The sequence below is a fragment of the Ornithorhynchus anatinus genome, chromosome 16 (assembly GCF_004115215.2).
Source record: "Ornithorhynchus anatinus isolate Pmale09 chromosome 16, mOrnAna1.pri.v4, whole genome shotgun sequence".
Lineage (NCBI taxonomy): Eukaryota > Metazoa > Chordata > Mammalia > Monotremata > Ornithorhynchidae > Ornithorhynchus > Ornithorhynchus anatinus.
Window position 1 is genome coordinate 1,110,877 of NC_041743.1, and position 15,877 is coordinate 1,126,753.

The 15,877-nt window shown below is 60.0% G+C and overlaps 1 protein-coding gene across 5 annotated transcripts in view; it reads left to right on the forward strand.

Annotated features, from left to right (window-relative positions):
• The window catches only part of LOC100087340 (nitric oxide synthase 1 adaptor protein), a 52,656-nt gene that overhangs the window by 25,392 nt on the left and 11,387 nt on the right, over positions 1–15,877 (forward strand). For 2 of the 5 annotated variants that reach the window (XM_039914320.1, XM_029080999.1), the window contains exons 3-8: positions 8,585–8,677; positions 10,905–10,978; positions 11,646–11,754; positions 13,100–13,238; positions 14,751–14,917; positions 15,579–15,749. In XM_039914320.1, the coding sequence (XP_039770254.1) occupies positions 8,585–8,677; positions 10,905–10,978; positions 11,646–11,754; positions 13,100–13,238; positions 14,751–14,917; positions 15,579–15,749 (753 nt within the window). Of the gene's footprint in view, positions 1–8,584; positions 8,678–10,904; positions 10,979–11,645; positions 11,755–12,416; positions 12,739–13,099; positions 13,239–14,750; positions 14,918–15,578; positions 15,750–15,877 lie in introns of those variants that run through there. The other 3 variants (XM_039914321.1, XM_029081000.1, XM_039914322.1) reach the window with 2 other exon arrangements.

Sequence of the window (15,877 nt, forward strand, 5' to 3'; positions counted from 1 at the left end):
CCGCACGCTGACCTAACCTCCCCATTGGCACGTCTGAGTCGGGCGGGGAGGTGGGCGACCCCTGGGCACCGTGGATCGTCTCTCATCACCTGAGCCCCCTTGGGGCCGGTGGGGTCGGGGGTTGTCAGGCGCCTCCCCCCCGGGGTCCCCCGAGTCCCTCGGTTTGGAGTCTCGGGCCGGGGCAGGGGCAGGGCTGGTGGGACTCTGCTGTCCTCTCTTATCCAGAGTCCCGGTCCCGGGAGGGGGAAGGGGAAGGAGTGGTTTGTCCTTGGAGGCATCACCATGGCAACAAGCACAAACAACTCTGGCCTTTATCTCTCTCCTGCTTGCATCTTCCTCCTGCCAGGGTTTCTGCTGCTCCCCTCTTCCTCCTCCTCCTCTCTCTCCCCCTCCGAGCCCCCCGCTTCTCATTTCCCTTTCCAGCCTATTGTTCTCTCTCCGTCTGCCTGTTCTGGCAGGTTTAGCAGCATGGAAAGTCTGCTGACTGCAGATGCAGGATGCTGACTAAATTCCGCCTTCTCTCAGCCGTCTCCACGGGCATGGACGTGGTCCCGAGGGCAGTCGCTCCCCAGCCCGGCCCCTGGCGAAGTGACGATGTTCACCCCCATTCCAGGAGGCTCCCGAGAGCCTCCCGGGCCCCTGTCCTGCCCCCCCGTGTGAGTAGAGGGTTGTGTCTGAGACTATCTTCGTGGAGCCGCGGCCTCCAGATCGTCGTGACGGAGGGCTCACGGAAGGAAGGACACGTGTGTCCGCCTCTCACTCCGGGGTCTGCCTGGGATGCCATCCAGGCGCGGGTCCTTGAAATGACTCCCTTCCTCCCTCCTCCAGTGCCAGGGCCTCCCGGAGGAGGAGGAAACAGCATCCAAGAGGCTAAGCCCGAGGTCACACAGCTGGCCAGTGGCAGAACGGAGTCGAAAGCCCGGGTCAGTGGGGCTGCCCTCCGGCAGAGGGAAGGGGGACGACGCTGTTGAAGGTGACGCGGTGGCTCCCCTGCCCATCGTGCACAGTGCCCACGACGATTCGGTTGGCCGTATTTTCTGGCCCCCCGCCACTCGGGAGACGTTGCTCGGACGCCAGGGTTGAAGAGGGGAGGGGTCTTTCCGACCGCCTGCGGGACACATGTCGGAGTTGTGTTTGGAGCAGTGGCGGTGGTCCGCGTTGAGTCACGCACACTCTCCCCATCCCCGGTCTCGCGTGCCTGGTGGCGTGAGCTCGGAGTCGGCCAGTAAGGAGAAGGAGGGGTGCGGCCTCTCCCTCCTTCGTGTCCAGCGGGAACTTGAGGAAGACCAGGAAGAAATAATAATAATGTTGGTATTTGCTAAGCGCTTACTATGTGCCGAGCACTGTTCTAAGCGCTGGGGTAGACACAGGGGAATCGGGTCGTCCCACGTGGGGCTCACGGTCTTAATCCCCATTTTACAGATGAGGTCACTGAGGCACCGAGAAGTGAAGTGACTCGCCCAAAGTCACACAGCTGACAAGTGGCCGAGCGGGGATTCGAACCCATGACCTCGGACTCCAGAGCCCGCGCTCTTTCCACTGAGCCACGCTGCTTCTGGAAGAAAGGCAGAGAGAGGGTGGGTTGGGGTGTGGGGACTTTGAGCTCCCTACCTGTAGGCTCTTTCTTAGGTTGTACCTTCCCAAGCATTTAGTACAGCGTACTGCCCCCAGTGAGCGCTCGATAAGTGCCACTCCTCCTCCTACTGGGGTGAAATGGGAGGGATCTGGGCAGGAGCTCGGGCCAAGGTGCTTAGTCTGTGAACCTCATGAGGGACAGGGACTGGATCCGACCTAATTAACTCGTATCTACCCCACGCTTAGAACGGTGCGCGACGCATAGTAAACGCTTATCAAATGCCATTAAAAAAAAAAGGGCTACTTTGGTGAGTGCCGAGAGAGGGACAGGGTGGCTGGCGATGAGCTAGCATTCTAATGAATCAGTGGTATTTATTGAGCACTTACTAACGAGCACTGTAGTAAACGCTTGGGAAAGTGCAAATATAATAAAGTCCGGGCCCTTCCCCCTTGGAAGTTGTGTGCCTCTTCCCCCATCCCGTATTATGGAAATAGGATCCCGTTACCATCGCATTACCCCATGTGTACCTTGGGGTACCCAGTTGGCCAGCCACGCTCCCTTTCCCCCAGCTGCCCTGCCTTCTCCTTTCGGGGCCCGAGCCGATTGGACCACTCGGGGGGCGGGTGATGGAGATGCACTCAATCCTCCACTTCTTTAGGGCTCTACCCATCTGCGGGCAGGAAGAGTCGTGCCACGTCAGCTGCCCTGCCCCCCGACTTCTGGGCGGCCGCCTTCTGGCGACCAGGGGGCTCTTCGGGGGGTTGAAGGGGACCCCGACGTCAGGCTCATGAGCCCCAGTTGGGCTTGGGACCTGATCGGATCTGATCATCTTCGATATACCCCGGCACTTAGCGCAGTGTCAGCCTGGCACCTAATGGGTACCGTGATTGTCAGGCAGAGCGGAAGGGATCCCGGGGGGGGGGGGGGGGGGGGGCGTTTCAGAGTCGTAGTCTGAGGCTTTGTTCTGCACTTCAGGATCGGCCCGGGGGCTGCTGCTGTTGGGGTGGTTGTCTTGGGGGCTGGGGGAAGGGGACGCAGGCCGCGTGATTGGTCACAAGGAGCCTGTCCCTGCCACAGGCCGGGGACCAGCAGTTTCTCTGCCTCTCCTGACCCACCTCCAAGAATAGACTATGAACCAGTCCTGCCCGAGGCCGGGGATTCTCCTCACCCGCTCAGCTCGGCTCCTCTCTGCTCTCTTCCCATGGCCTTGATGTAGATACCATCGTGGGGGCCCCCGATGGGGAGGGAGGACCGGGGGCTGGTTCAGGGAGAGGAGCAGCGGGACCAAGTCGCTCCCTGCACCGGGAACCTGGCAGATGCCAGCGCACCCCGCTTCCTCCCCATCCCTGCCGCAGAGCAGAGAGTGGGCCGCCTTTGGCATCAGGAACCACCTGCAGATATCCCAGTCTTTCTTCTTCCACCCTGAATATCCTTGCTCCCCTTCTCCTCCACCACACACGTGCACGCACGCACGCACACGCACACACTTTTCTCTTTTTGGGTGGAGGGACAAAGGTTAACAGTGATGGTCTCTATGGCAACCGCATCCCAGGCATCTCCTTGGGAACGTCGATAAAGGCCTCCCATCCCGAGACTGGCTGAGCGCTGTGCCGCTGGGCTTTGTTCCAGGGAATGCGGCGCTCGGACCAGTGAGCCCGACCCTCACCGGCTCTGGCGGCCATGAGAGCGGGCCGGCCCCCAATCTCTTGCTGGGTGACCTTGGGCAAGTTGCTAAACTCTCTGGGCCTCATTGCCCTTCTCTGTAAAATGGGGATGAGATCCCTGGTCTCCTGCCATTTTAGTCCATGAGCCCTGTACGACACCGGGATTGCATCTCACCCATTTATTTCGTATCTGCCCCAGCCTGTGCTTAGCACAGAGTAAATGCCTACTAAATACCATTATTATTATTGCTGTTATTTAATAAGGAGATCGGTGGAGCCAGAGTAGAGGCTTAGCGCTCTGGCCTCTGAGGAGCGAGTGCCGGAGAGAATTTTCTTGGCCTCCCTGTGCAGCGTGCCAGGCACCTCCAAGCCAGTCAATCCCTTAGCGACCCGATCCGATCCGATCTGATCTGCAGCCCGGCCAGCAGGATGGTTGGAGGTTGCCCGGGAGGTTGGACCGGAGCCTCGGGGTCCGGGAGACGTCAACCGACCCCTCCGGTTGGGTGGCCGCCGAGAGCCCTCCCCCGACACGGATCCCGAGAGTGGCGTCGACCCCCGCGGGAGCTGCTGTCAGGACGGAGCCGGGAAAGGGGTTGGCGCTGAGGGACGTCGCCCCCGACCGCCCCGGGGACTGGAAACCCCCCTAGCCTCTGTGAACCTGTGAGAAGCAGCGTGGCCTAGTGGATACAGCACCGACGTGGGAGTCACAAGGATCTGGTTTCTAAACACGGCTCTGCCACTTGTCTGCTGGGTGATCTTGGGCAAGTCACTTCACGGGGCCTCAGTTACCTCATCTGGAAAATGGGGATTAAGACCGTGAGCACCAAGCGCTTAGTACAGTGCTCTGCACACATTGAGCACTCAAAAAATATGATTGAATGAATGAAGGCGGGACAAGGGACCGTGACCAAACTTGTATGTACCCCAGCGCTTAGAGAAGCAGCGTTGCTCAGTGGAAAGAGCCCGGGCTTGGGAGTCAGAGGTCGTGGGTTCTAATTCCGGCTCCGCCACTTGTCTGCTGTGTGACCTTGGGCAAGTCACTTAACTTCTCTGTGCCTCAGTTACCTCATCTGTAAAAAAAATGGGGATTAAAAAACGTGAGCCCCACGTGGGACAATCTGATTACCCTGTGTCTACCCCAGCGCTTAGAACAGTGCTCTGCACCTAGTAAGTACTTTACAAATACCATAATTATTATTATTATTATTAGAATAGTACATGGCACGTAATAACCACTTAAGAAGTATAATTAATTACTTCCCGGTCCTGCCAGAGCTAGAGACAGGAACACACCAACACATTTCCTTTGGTTTCTTTTTGATCTGCTGATCGAAATAAACGTCCTTGGGCTCCCACAATGCTCAACCTTCCCCGCCCCGGTCCTCATCTCTCTCCCTCAGCCCTCTCCACCCTGGTCTTACTTGCCCCATCTCTCCACTCCCCGCCTGCCTCCTGCCCCCCAGGTTCCTCACCACCCTGACGGAAGAGCCCGGTTATCTTCTGGAGAGGAAGCCCGAGTCCAAGGTTCTCTCGGCCTCGTGCGTTTGGCTGGCTGGCTCAGCCAGGCCCTCGGTGGGAGCGATACATTATCCCCTGGACGGGAGCCCAGTCCAGCCCCGAGGCCCACCGAAATCTGCTCGGCTGATTGCTGCTCTCGGTTCTCCTGATTCCAGGCGAGACTGGGTCGTCTTCTCCCGCCTGCCCAAAGGCAGGACCAGGAGTTGTGGAGTCAATCAGTCCATCAGCGGGGTTTACTGCGCATTTAGTGCGGCGCAGAGCTTGGGAGAGCCGTCCAACAGAGTCGGTGGATATGTTCCCCGCCTACGGGGACCTTACAGTTGAGAAGGTCAAAGTTGACGGAAAAATTGGGGTGGGGTCTCTGGGATTTTCTGTGGGCCTTTTGGGGTCCCTCAGGACCTGCCGAGGGGCCGATGCCCTGCTCTGAGCCCAGCCAGGAAGGGAGGGACAGACTGACTCCGTTTGCTCTGCGGGCAGCCCTTCTTTCGAGGTAAACCTGGTCGTCCCCCAATTCTTTCAAAGGCTCCAGGCCGCTGAGGCCTGTCGAGTTTGCTCAGCTCAAGCGTCCCTCTGGTTTCTCGCCCCCCAGGAAGGACTGGGATGTGGTTACTATGGAAACAGAGACGGCGGCACTACCCTGAATGGGCTCGGTGACCTCTCTCTCTCCGGAGGTGACGGCAGCCTCCCTCCCCGGCACTCGACCCAAGCTCCGATCCCGCCCCACGTTCCTGTCCTGACCCTCCTCTCCCCGCCCCTCCCCACCCCCAGATTCCACAGATTCCCATAATGACCGGGGCAACGTGGAACGTTTTCTCGTTCGTCTTACGACACATCCATCACCACCTCCGTTCCAGTATACGTCTCACTGGGGGAGAGTTAGCTTTTTCGGACCAGGCCTGGAAAACACGAGATCGTTCGAATGTCTCCAAGGCCGATGGTACCTCGGGATTTGGCTGAGCAATGCAAATAGGCCTGGACTTCCAAGAACTGTTCTTTGTCTTGATTTTCTCCACAACATAATGCGACGGCAGTGAAATAAAGGGTCTCCCCACGGTCCCTGCCTGACCCTTTGGTGGACCCCAGCCAAATGGCCCAAACGGAACATATAAATAGAGCAGAGCGGGCTGCAGCGGGCTACTGGAGGCAACGACGAGAACAATACCAATGTTGGTATTTGTTAAGCGCTCACTATGTGCCGAGCACTGTTCTAAGCGCTGGGGGAGATACAAGGTCATCGGGTTGTCTCACGTGGGGCTCACAGTCTCCTTCCCCATTTTACAGATGAAGTAATTGAGGCACAGAGAAGCGAAGTGGCTTCCCAAAGTCACACAGCAGACAAGGGGCGAAGCCGGGGTTAGAACCCACGTCCTCTGACTCCCAAGCCCGTGCTCTTTCCACTAAGCCTAGAATAAGCCCTCATCTCCTCTTTTCCCACTCCCTTCTCTCCTCCCTTCTTGTACTTGGATTTTCACCTCTCCCTCAAGTCCCACAGCACTTATGTACGTATTTGTAATTTATTTACCTACATTAGTATCTTTATCCCCCTCAAGACTGGAGGCTTATTATAGGCAGGGAACACGCCTACCAATTCTGGGTACTGTCCCAACTGCTTAGAACTATGCTCTGCAAACAGTTAGTGCTCAATAAGTGTGACCGATTGATTGATCATTGGATTTACAGATTTACCCAGGCCCCAGCCAGAGAGGAGAAGCTTTTTATGGCCTACCAGGAGGATTGTCAGCCCCCACCCCCAGGGCAGGGGTCATATTGAGCTCTCCCAAGTCCTCAGTACAGAACCCTGCACACGATAGGGGAAGCATTGTGGTCTAGTGGAAAGAACACAGACCTGCCTTCTAATCCCAGCTCCCCCACTTGCCTGCTTTGTGACCTTAAGCAAGTCTCTTAGCTTCTCTGTGCCTTACTTTCCTTAAATGTAAAACGGATTCAGTACCTGTCCTCCCTCCTCCTTAGACTGGGAACCCCATGTGGGACAGGGACTCCGTCTAGACCTGATTATCTAGGGTCTACCCCAGCGCTTAAACAGTGAGTGCCGCGTAGTAAGCGCTAAACAAATGCCATTAGAAATTCTTTTTTAATAGACTGTCTGCTCCTCGAGGGCGGGAATCGTCCCTATTAACTAACTCTGTTGTATTCACCCCAAGCGCTTAGTCCTACGGAGCTAGGACGGGGAGACTTGGTTAAATGCAAGCCGGCTGGTAAGTTCTATTGGAATCTGCAAGATCAGTTTAAAATGTGACTCGGGTTCCCTGGGAAGTTTCATCAGGTGGCCCGACTCCCTGAAAGGTGGCCTGGCTCGCCCCAGGGTTGGGGGCTGACTCTCCAGGAAGTGACTCAACACCAGGTCTGGGGCCGGGGGAGGGTGTGTGTGTGGCCCAGCTCCTCCTGTTCTCCTCGGGGGACGGGGAACTTGTGATTCCCCTCAGACAGCTGAGCTCTGGTAGAGTTCTGTTGGCAGTGTCCCCCCGACACACACCCACTCCTCTCCACCCTGCCAGCGCTGACCGAGTACCAAGCTTCTTTCTGTTTCCAACCTTTTCTCTCGTCGGACGCCTGCAGGTCTTTGCGTGCTTGGCGGAACGTCGATGCCTCTGGTCCACCCAATTCAGTGGGATTTGTCTTCCCCCCATCCCCACTTCCAACCCCATCCCTCCCTAAAGGCGGGGGCTTAGCCCTCTAGCCCCTCAGTGAGGAAGGGGTCGCATAAGGGGGGCAACCAGGGAAAGCTTGATGATTTCCAATGGGTGGCGGACTCAGAGCTCGGTTCTTGAGTGCTCCGGCTGAGGCCCCTGGCACCCCATGCCCCTACCCACATCCGACCGCTTCTGCGTACAGCCCTGGCCGCTCTTCCTCCCAAGGGGTTCAGGGGTCTAGCTCGAAAGCTGACTCTCTCTAGTGCCAGCCGGCCGACGGGGCTGGCACGTAGAACCCCGTGTGCCTTCAGCCTGGCAGCACATGCCTCATGCCAGCTGCCTCCTGTTCACTGGCACCCACTCCAGACACCCTTCCCCTGCCTGGAAGGAGCCACTCAGAAAGTGGTCGGGGGGTGTGGGCACTGACTCCGACAGCCACGTGAAGGGGAGTACCTGTTCTCTGGAGTGGGGAGCTGGCTCGGGCCAGGCTGGGCACCCCCCAGCCCCCCGTGGGTACCTGACATGGAGCCTGTCCCCCAGGAGTCTCTGACCCAGTGGCCCCCATGGGCGGGGCGGGAGGGAGGGTGTTTTGTCACGGGAGGGTGTTTTGTCACGGCCCCCACATGTCACCCTCCTGCCCTGGGGGCTGGTGTGTGCCGGGATTGGGAGGGACTCACCGGCCAGGAAAGACTCCCACAGCTTGGCTTCTTTAGGAAGAGGCTGGGCACACGGATGTCCTGTCAGCTGCCCAGACCGGGCAGCCTGCCCTACCCCACTGACCAGACCGCACCAACCTTGCACTGCCCTGCTGATCCCTGATGGAGGGCAGAGGGATGGAGGGTGAGAACCCAGGTGGCCCTCGTGTCTGTCGATCATTCAGTCTGTCTCCCCTGCTGGACTGGGACTCCTGGCGAGAAGGGATCAGGCTCTCCTCCTCCTCCTCCTTCCTTCCTCCTCCTCCTTCCTTCCTCCTCCTCCTCCGTTGCCCGTACGGCAGCGAGGCTGAAGGCCGAGAGCCCCGTCCCGCTCCTGCTTCCCTCTGGCTGTGGCGGGTTCTGTAGAGCTCAGCACCGTGTCACTTCGGGGTGAGGGCCAGGGGTCGGTCTGCGCCCCCGACAACCCTCGGGGCCAAGCAGCCATGCGGCTCACAGGCCTCGTTTCTCTCTTCTCCGCAGTATGAATTTAAAGCCAAGAACATCAAGAAGAAGAAAGTGAGCATTATGGTGTCAGTGGATGGCGTGAAGGTGATTCTGAAGAAGAAGAAGAAGGTAAGTGATCTCAAACAGACATTCGGAGGAGGACGGGGAGGCGGTGGGCTAAAACTCTGCTTCGTTCCGCGGTCCGGGTGCTTCTCAATCGACCCGAGCGGCCCAGGGTTAAGGCTGTCCGCGGAGGGTGGATTGTCCCAGCGGCAGGGACCCTTTGGGAGCGGTTTCCCGGGTCCCCTCATCCCTCTCTACAGAGGGAGAAGCCCACACTCCCTCTAGCCACCCGGGCTCTTGCTGTGGCCCTGCTGCTTTTGGGTCCCCTAGGTCTGAAGGTCCTTTCTTTGAGAACAGAGTTGCAGAGGAGAGGGCTCGTGAGAGGAGGGCGTAAAGACATCAGGGACCTTGTTTCAGTGCCCGTCTCCCCCGCTAGATTGCAAGCCCCTCCAGGGCAGGGATAGCGTCTGCTCTATTGTACGTTCCCAAACGCTTGGTACGGGGCTCCACACACAGTGGACGCTAAGCTCCTGGAGGGCAAAGGACTGTACCTACTAGCTCTATTGGACAGTGCAAGTGTTCAGTATAGTACTCTGAATCCGGCAGGTGCTCAGCAAATACAATTGCTGGAGCGGTTCGTAGGAGAACCGTGCATAGTCAGAGCCCTGACCTCTGAGGGCAGCACAGATGTGCTCGCAGTGTTCTGGTGGGCTAGGGATAATAATGATGGCATTTGTTAAGCACTTACTATGTGCCAAGCACTGTTCTAAGTGCTGGGGGAGATACTGCACACAGTAAGTGCTCAGTAAATACGATTGAATGAATACGAGGTAACCAGGTTGTCCCACATGGCGCTCACCGTCTTAATCCCCGTTTTACAGATGAGGGAACTGAGGCCCAGAGAAGTGAAGTGACTTGCCCAAAGTCACACAGCCGACAAGTGGCAGAGCCAGGATTAGAACCCATGACCTCTGGCTCCCAACCCCGTGCTCTTTCCGCTAAGCCACGCCGCTTCTCGCACCTCACAGTCCCCGCCCTCAGCTCCTGTTTGGTTCCAGCAGCAGCCTGGGGGGAGTTTGAGTTGGCCCCTGCCCCAGGTGGCCGGCTAGGGCAGCCTCTGCCCTCTAGCCATCTGTCCCCTTAGACTCTGGTGTTCAGTTCCGCCTCTCCTCGCTCGTTTTAGCTGCCCAGAGGGCTCTGCCCACCAGACAGGGGTAGCTCAGCAGGACAGACTCTGCCACCTTGCGGGGCAGAGCTCAGGCAGAGCCTCCCCTTGAAGTTCCAGATATGCAATTACTTAATATTTATTTCTATTAATGTCCGTCTCCCCCTCTAGGCTGTACGCTCAGGGAGTGTGTTATATCGTACTATTTTCTTCTCCCAGGCACTTAGTTCAGTGCTCTGCACGCAGTAAGCGCTCAATAAACACGACTAACAGGCTCCTATCCTGCTAACCTCCTGGAGATGGCTCCGGATGGGGTTGATGGGGGCCTCCATTTCTCTGTGAAATCCCGTCCCCAGTCTAGAGCGAGCAGCTCAGCTCCTGTGGGTGGGCTCTCTTCCCACCTCACGGGGCTCAAGCTGGCTACCGAGAGGCTGGAGAGCCCAGGACACCCATCTTCAGACGGTGGGACGGGGAAGCGAAGATGCTGGGAGGCGGCTGGAGCTGGTTCTGGAAGGGGTGAGAGAGAGAGACAGAGAGAGGGTGCTTGTCAAGCCTGAAAAATCGGGTCCACTGGGGAGGGAGCGGGGTGGCGGATACTTGACAAGCCTGAGGAATCAGTAACGACACCGGAACCGGGAGTGGGGGCGGGGGCAGAGGCGGTCGCCAGGCTGTAGAATCGGGAATGACACCGGAACCGAATCGATTTTCCCGTGCAGCCGCTCCAGCAAGCGTTTGGAGCTTCTCCTGACCTAGGGTTTGACCTCCGGGTCCCTGGCAGACAGATCCTTGGACCGCCCTCCCTGCCGACCCCAGCTCAAAATAAGATGCCCTGCAAATCCGTTAGCCCTGAGGCAAAAAGCTGAAGCTGCAGGGGCCCCAGGCCAGAGCTGGGAGGTTGGGGGAGTCTGAGGGTTTGGGTGTTTGGAGTCCGGGGGCTTGGGGGGCTAGGTCGCTGCTGCCTTTCCCGTGGGGGAACGAGTCGCACAAACCGTAGCTGGCCGTGTTCCCTGCTCCCTCCTCCTCCAGCCGCCTGTCCGGCTGAGCGGGGCAGAAGCGTGGGCCGGCCCCCTCTGGACGCTGGGACGGGCTCTCACCTCTGGTCACGACGCCAGACTTACTCATTTACAGCTTCTCTTGTTGCAGAAGAAGGAGTGGACGTGGGACGAGAGCAAGATGCTGGTGATGCAGGACCCCATCTACAGGTACGTACCTGCCGGGCGAGGCTGGGGTCCCCAAGGGCCTAAAACGACCTCCCCAGGGACACCCAGCGGCTAGACTTCCCTGAGCCCATCCCTCCAGGGCCCTATTCCTTCCCTTGCAGCCCCCAGAGCTGCCCCGGTTCTCCCTTGGTGGGTAAGAGGACACGTGGTGAGGGAGGGATGCCAGGGCAGAGCAGGCAGGTGGGAGACACCAATTCAGCTCCAGTGCCCACCTTCCCCAGACACCCCATCCCAGCCCCCAGACAGCTTTGAAGTCAGAATGCCCCCTCTGCCCCCAGCCTTTACTAAACTCATCTTGACAGTCTTCTCTCCTTCTCAGGGCCATCTCAGGACAGTACCTGCCCCCTGTGCCACCCACTCCCGCCCCCCAATGCACTCACCTGTCCATGGCCTGGGTCATACCATGTGTTGGATGGAGTGAGAGGTCGACTTTCCCACCCCAGGGCAACTGGCGCTGGTGGAGGCCATGCCATGGCCTGTGTGGGCACCTTTGGCTGGGCTGGGCTCATTTTTGGGTGGCCACAGTCTCCCTGGGCATCCAAGCTAAGAACGGGCCCTATCTCTGGATTTGGAGTTCCGGGTGGCTCAGTGTTGGGTAGTAGACCCTCTCCCCAGGTCTCTTCCTCTTTGTCTCCCTGTGTTCCCGAAGGATCTTCTACGTCTCCCATGATTCCCAAGACCTGAAGATCTTCAGCTACATCGCCAGGGATGGCTCCAGCAACGTGTTCAGGTGTAACGTCTTCAAGTCCAAGAAGAAGGTAGGCGGCCGCCAGTCCCTCCGAGCTCCGACCGTCTGGGGAGGGCTGGGGGAGGCCACGAAGGTCCGGTTGCTCGGAGGCCTTGAGGGGACGGCGTTTTGGTGGGGCTAGTTCAGGGCAAAATGAAGGAAGCCGGCTGAGCGAGTGCCCCTGCACGTACACACGCCCACACACACGTGAACTGTGGTGTCCATCACATCATCCAGTACAGGCTTGGTACTGTCCCGGGAGCCCAGACACCCGCCCCGGGGACGGAGCAGTGGGAGCCAGGGACGGAGCAGTGTCGATCACCCCGTTTGCCTCTCGGGAAACTGAGGCCCCGGAGGGTAAAGGCGTGCACTCAGTGGATCGGGCCCGGGACCCGGAGCGCCTGGAGATTGGAGTTGTGGTGCAAGTTCCGCTATTGAGTCTAAGGAACCTCCTCTGTGACTCAGTGACTCTGTCTGTACAGCGGAGAGGCCGAACCCCGCTCTTACCTGTCACACCGGAAGTGAGATGTAGAGGACAGACGGTGCCTTCCGGGCCAGATGAGTCAGAGCGTGTGGGCCGGGTCCCGCCCAACCCTTTCCCCACTACCGCAACGGTAAAGCAGAGATTCCTTGCCGTGATCAGCACCGCCGCCAACCACCACCGTCACCACTGCTTACACCGCTGACCCCTAAGCCAAGTCTACCGTCGCCACCGTCGCCGTCTCCGCCACCCTCATCCTTGTCACCGCTACCGTCTCCGTCTCCACCGCCATCGCTGTCGCCGTCGCCACCATCACCCTCTAAAGCACCCTCGTGCTGCCATCGCCACCCCCCGTCGTCACCGGACGCCTCTGGCACCAATACTGTCACCTCCCTCCTCTCCACCGCCATCACCAACACCGCCAACCACCACCCACGCCACCAACACCGCCAGCCGTCACCGTCACCACGGTGAAAGCCACCTCTTTTGTCTGGCAGCGGGTCTGGGACGGCTCCCCGCCGCCAGAAGACTGAGGTTGGGAAGAACGAGGGCCGCTTCGGGGAGGTTCCCTCCGGCTGGCGTGTGGGCGGGGCTGGGATCCGATCCAGTCTCTTCCCACCGGGCCGCTCAAGGAGCCATTAGGTCTGGGGCTCGGGGTGACTGGAAGCATTTTGGAAGGTCTCTGCCCTTCCTTTCGCTCCGTGTGTGTGTGCGTGCGTGCACGTGCGTATGTACTTGGGGTGCGTGTGTGGCTCTGGGTTGACCATGTGTGGCTCCTTCCTTCCCTTGGTGTCTCCTTTGTTCGTTTTGTGTATCGCTGCCACTTGTCCTAGGTTAACTGGTTCTCCCATCCTTTATCCCCCCTCCCCCGCCTCTCTCCCCCGCCCCCCGACAGAGCCAAGCCATGCGGATTGTCCGGACGGTGGGTCAGGCCTTTGAAGTCTGCCACAAGCTGAGCCTGCAGCACACCCAGCAGAGCGCGGACGGCCAGGAGGACACGGACCCCGAGAACAGCGACAGCTCGGTGGGCCCAGGTAGGCTGCCGCTCCGGCCGCTCTCCCCCCGCCGCTGACCCTGCCGCCACCAGCCACCGAGATCTGGGTGGGGGGGCAGAGACCCCAGGGGGCCAGGACCCCCGTCATCCCACCCCAGGTGTCCAGAGGAGCTGCACTAGGCACACGGGCTGGGAGAGCAACCCGCCATGCCAGGATGTGCCAGCGGACTCGGCGTCCTCACGACCCCGTCCTTGCCGCCACACTCACACCCCCATGGGGGTTGCCTCTCCTCCCCCCACCCCCCAAGTAGTGTGGCGGGGGGGGGGGGCTGTCTCTGTCCTGAGGCCCTGAAGGGACAGGTGTTTCCTAAGCCCTCACCCGGCCTGGGGCTTATTTATACACCGGAGAATCGGAGAAGGAGCCTCTGACAGCAGGGGGTGATTAATCCAAGCAGATGACTTTGGAGATCTCCTTTGGAGGATGAGTTTCCACCCTAGGTCTGGGGCCAGACCGACAGTAGGCATCCCCTCCCCGCCCAAGATGGCAGGATCAGGAGCCAAAATGCCTCCCCCTGACGCGGGTCAGGAGTGGGCCCGACCCCCTGAAGCCCAGCCCCGTCGGTGGCGTCCCATCTCTCTAGGGCCCGCCGAAGCCGCGCCGGGGACGGGGCAAACTAGAACGAGGGGTGGCCCCCGCCGCCCACGAGGCCGGTGCTCCTGCTGGCGGGGACGGGGCCAGCCGCCCACGGAGGTCCGCAGTCGACCCCTCTCCGTTCCCTTGCAATTGGTCCCCAACGGGGTTCTGAGCGGCGGCGGCCAATCTCCGAGACGGCTAATCGGAACCTATTGTTTCGCCTGCCTGCCGGGAAGCCGCAGGAGGGTGGGCCGCCCGTCTGACTGGGGCTATGGGGTCGTGGAGACCCGGGATGGGGAGACGGCCTACTGCAGGGAAGGAGAGGGAGGCACAAGTGGACAGGAGATTATAGGGAGAGGCTGCAGGTGCGGATTGGGGGCAGAGAGAGAGCCACCAGCCGAGGGGAACAGAGGCGCGAAGGTAAGGGGCTCGAGGGGGGAGACGTCAGGGAATATCCCATGGCAGGTTTACAGAGCTCTGGAGGAGCTGGAGGAAGAGGGCGGGGGGTACAGAAGATTGAAAGAGGAGAGGCTGGGCCGCCCGGAGCCAGCTTCCTCTCCGTAGGGCTCGGTGCCGCAGCTCGGGCTGGTCACCGCAGCGTGGACCGGTGTCCCTGCGGGGGTGCCTGCCCCAGGCAGGAAGGACCCCGGAGCTCACGGCGGCCAGGTGGCTCTGCTCCCGAGGGCTCCAGCCACGCCGTTTCCGGGAACCCTCCCCACTGAGACAGCACCCGCGTCTGCCCAGCCTCGTCTCCTCCTCGTCTGCCTTCCTCCAGGGACAGGGGTTCGAGGGGGTCTGTTCGTGGTGCTCAGATGGATCCCCGGTGGCATCGTGGGGGGGAGAAGAGACTCTGACCGTAGCCACCCTCGCTACCCCCAGCACCCACCGTCTCACTCAATCTCTCGCCCCATCCCCCAGCCTGCCAGCTGACCTGTGCTGAAAGAGCTGTGGCCGCCTCCACCGAGGAGACCGACATCGACGCCGAGGAGACCCCGCTCCCGGGCGTCGGCTCCCTGGAGTTCAGTCGTGGGGTGACGGACCTCGATGCCGTGCGGAGGGACGGGGACTCCCTTCCGGGCTCCCAGGTGGGCGCGCCCGCTCCCCGCCCCGGGGAGGCCTGCAGACCTCAGCTGCTAGTTCCCCGACCTGGGTCTTCGCTGTCTGCGCCCTCGCTCAGCCCCTCCTCACCCTCGCTCGCACCCCTGCTCACGGGGGCCGGAGGTCCCATCGGCCTTTAGGCAACCCTGGGTGCCAGTGCCCGGCCAGCCGTGCCCTTCCACTTTATCGGGGGGCCCCGAGTCCTCACGTGGCTTCTCAGAACTGCATCTCCTCGCCCTTGTCTCCCTCCCCTTTCCGTATCTGACAGATCACCCCCCTCCCCTCCTTCAAAGCCTTACTAAAATCACATCTCTCCAAGGGGCCTTTCCCTACTATGCCCTCATTTCCCCTACTCCCTCTCCCTTCTGCATCTCCTAATAGAGCTGTACTCTTCAAACGTTCCCACCCTCAGCTCCGAAGCACTTATGTACATATCCATAATTAATTTCAACGCCCGTCTTCCTTTCCAGACTGTAAGCTTGTGGGCAGGGAATGTGTCTACCGACTGGGTCGTACGACCGTGTCTACCGACTCTGTTGTACCACACTGTCCCAAGCACTCGGTACAGTGCTTTGCACACAGTAAGCACTCAATAAATACCATCGCTAGATCGACTGATCGGTTGATTTCCCCCTTCCCCTCCCGCAGGCCTCGCTGACCCGTCAGGAGAGCATCCTGTCGGCTTCGCCCAAGATCCCGCTGCCCTCATCCTCGCAGCTGCCCGGCCCGGGGACCCCGCTCTCCAACCACCACCAGCTGCAGCTGCTCCAGGAGCTCCTCCAGCAACAACAGCAACAGACCCAAGTGGCCGTGGCCCAGGTCCTGTTCCGTCTCCTCGTCTCTTCCTCTCCCTCCCCTCGCACCTCTCCTGCCAGGGCTCGGGGGGCAGGGGCACTGCTGGGAAGGGATGAGAAGCCGTCCTGGCCCTCCCCATCTCTGCCCTTTAT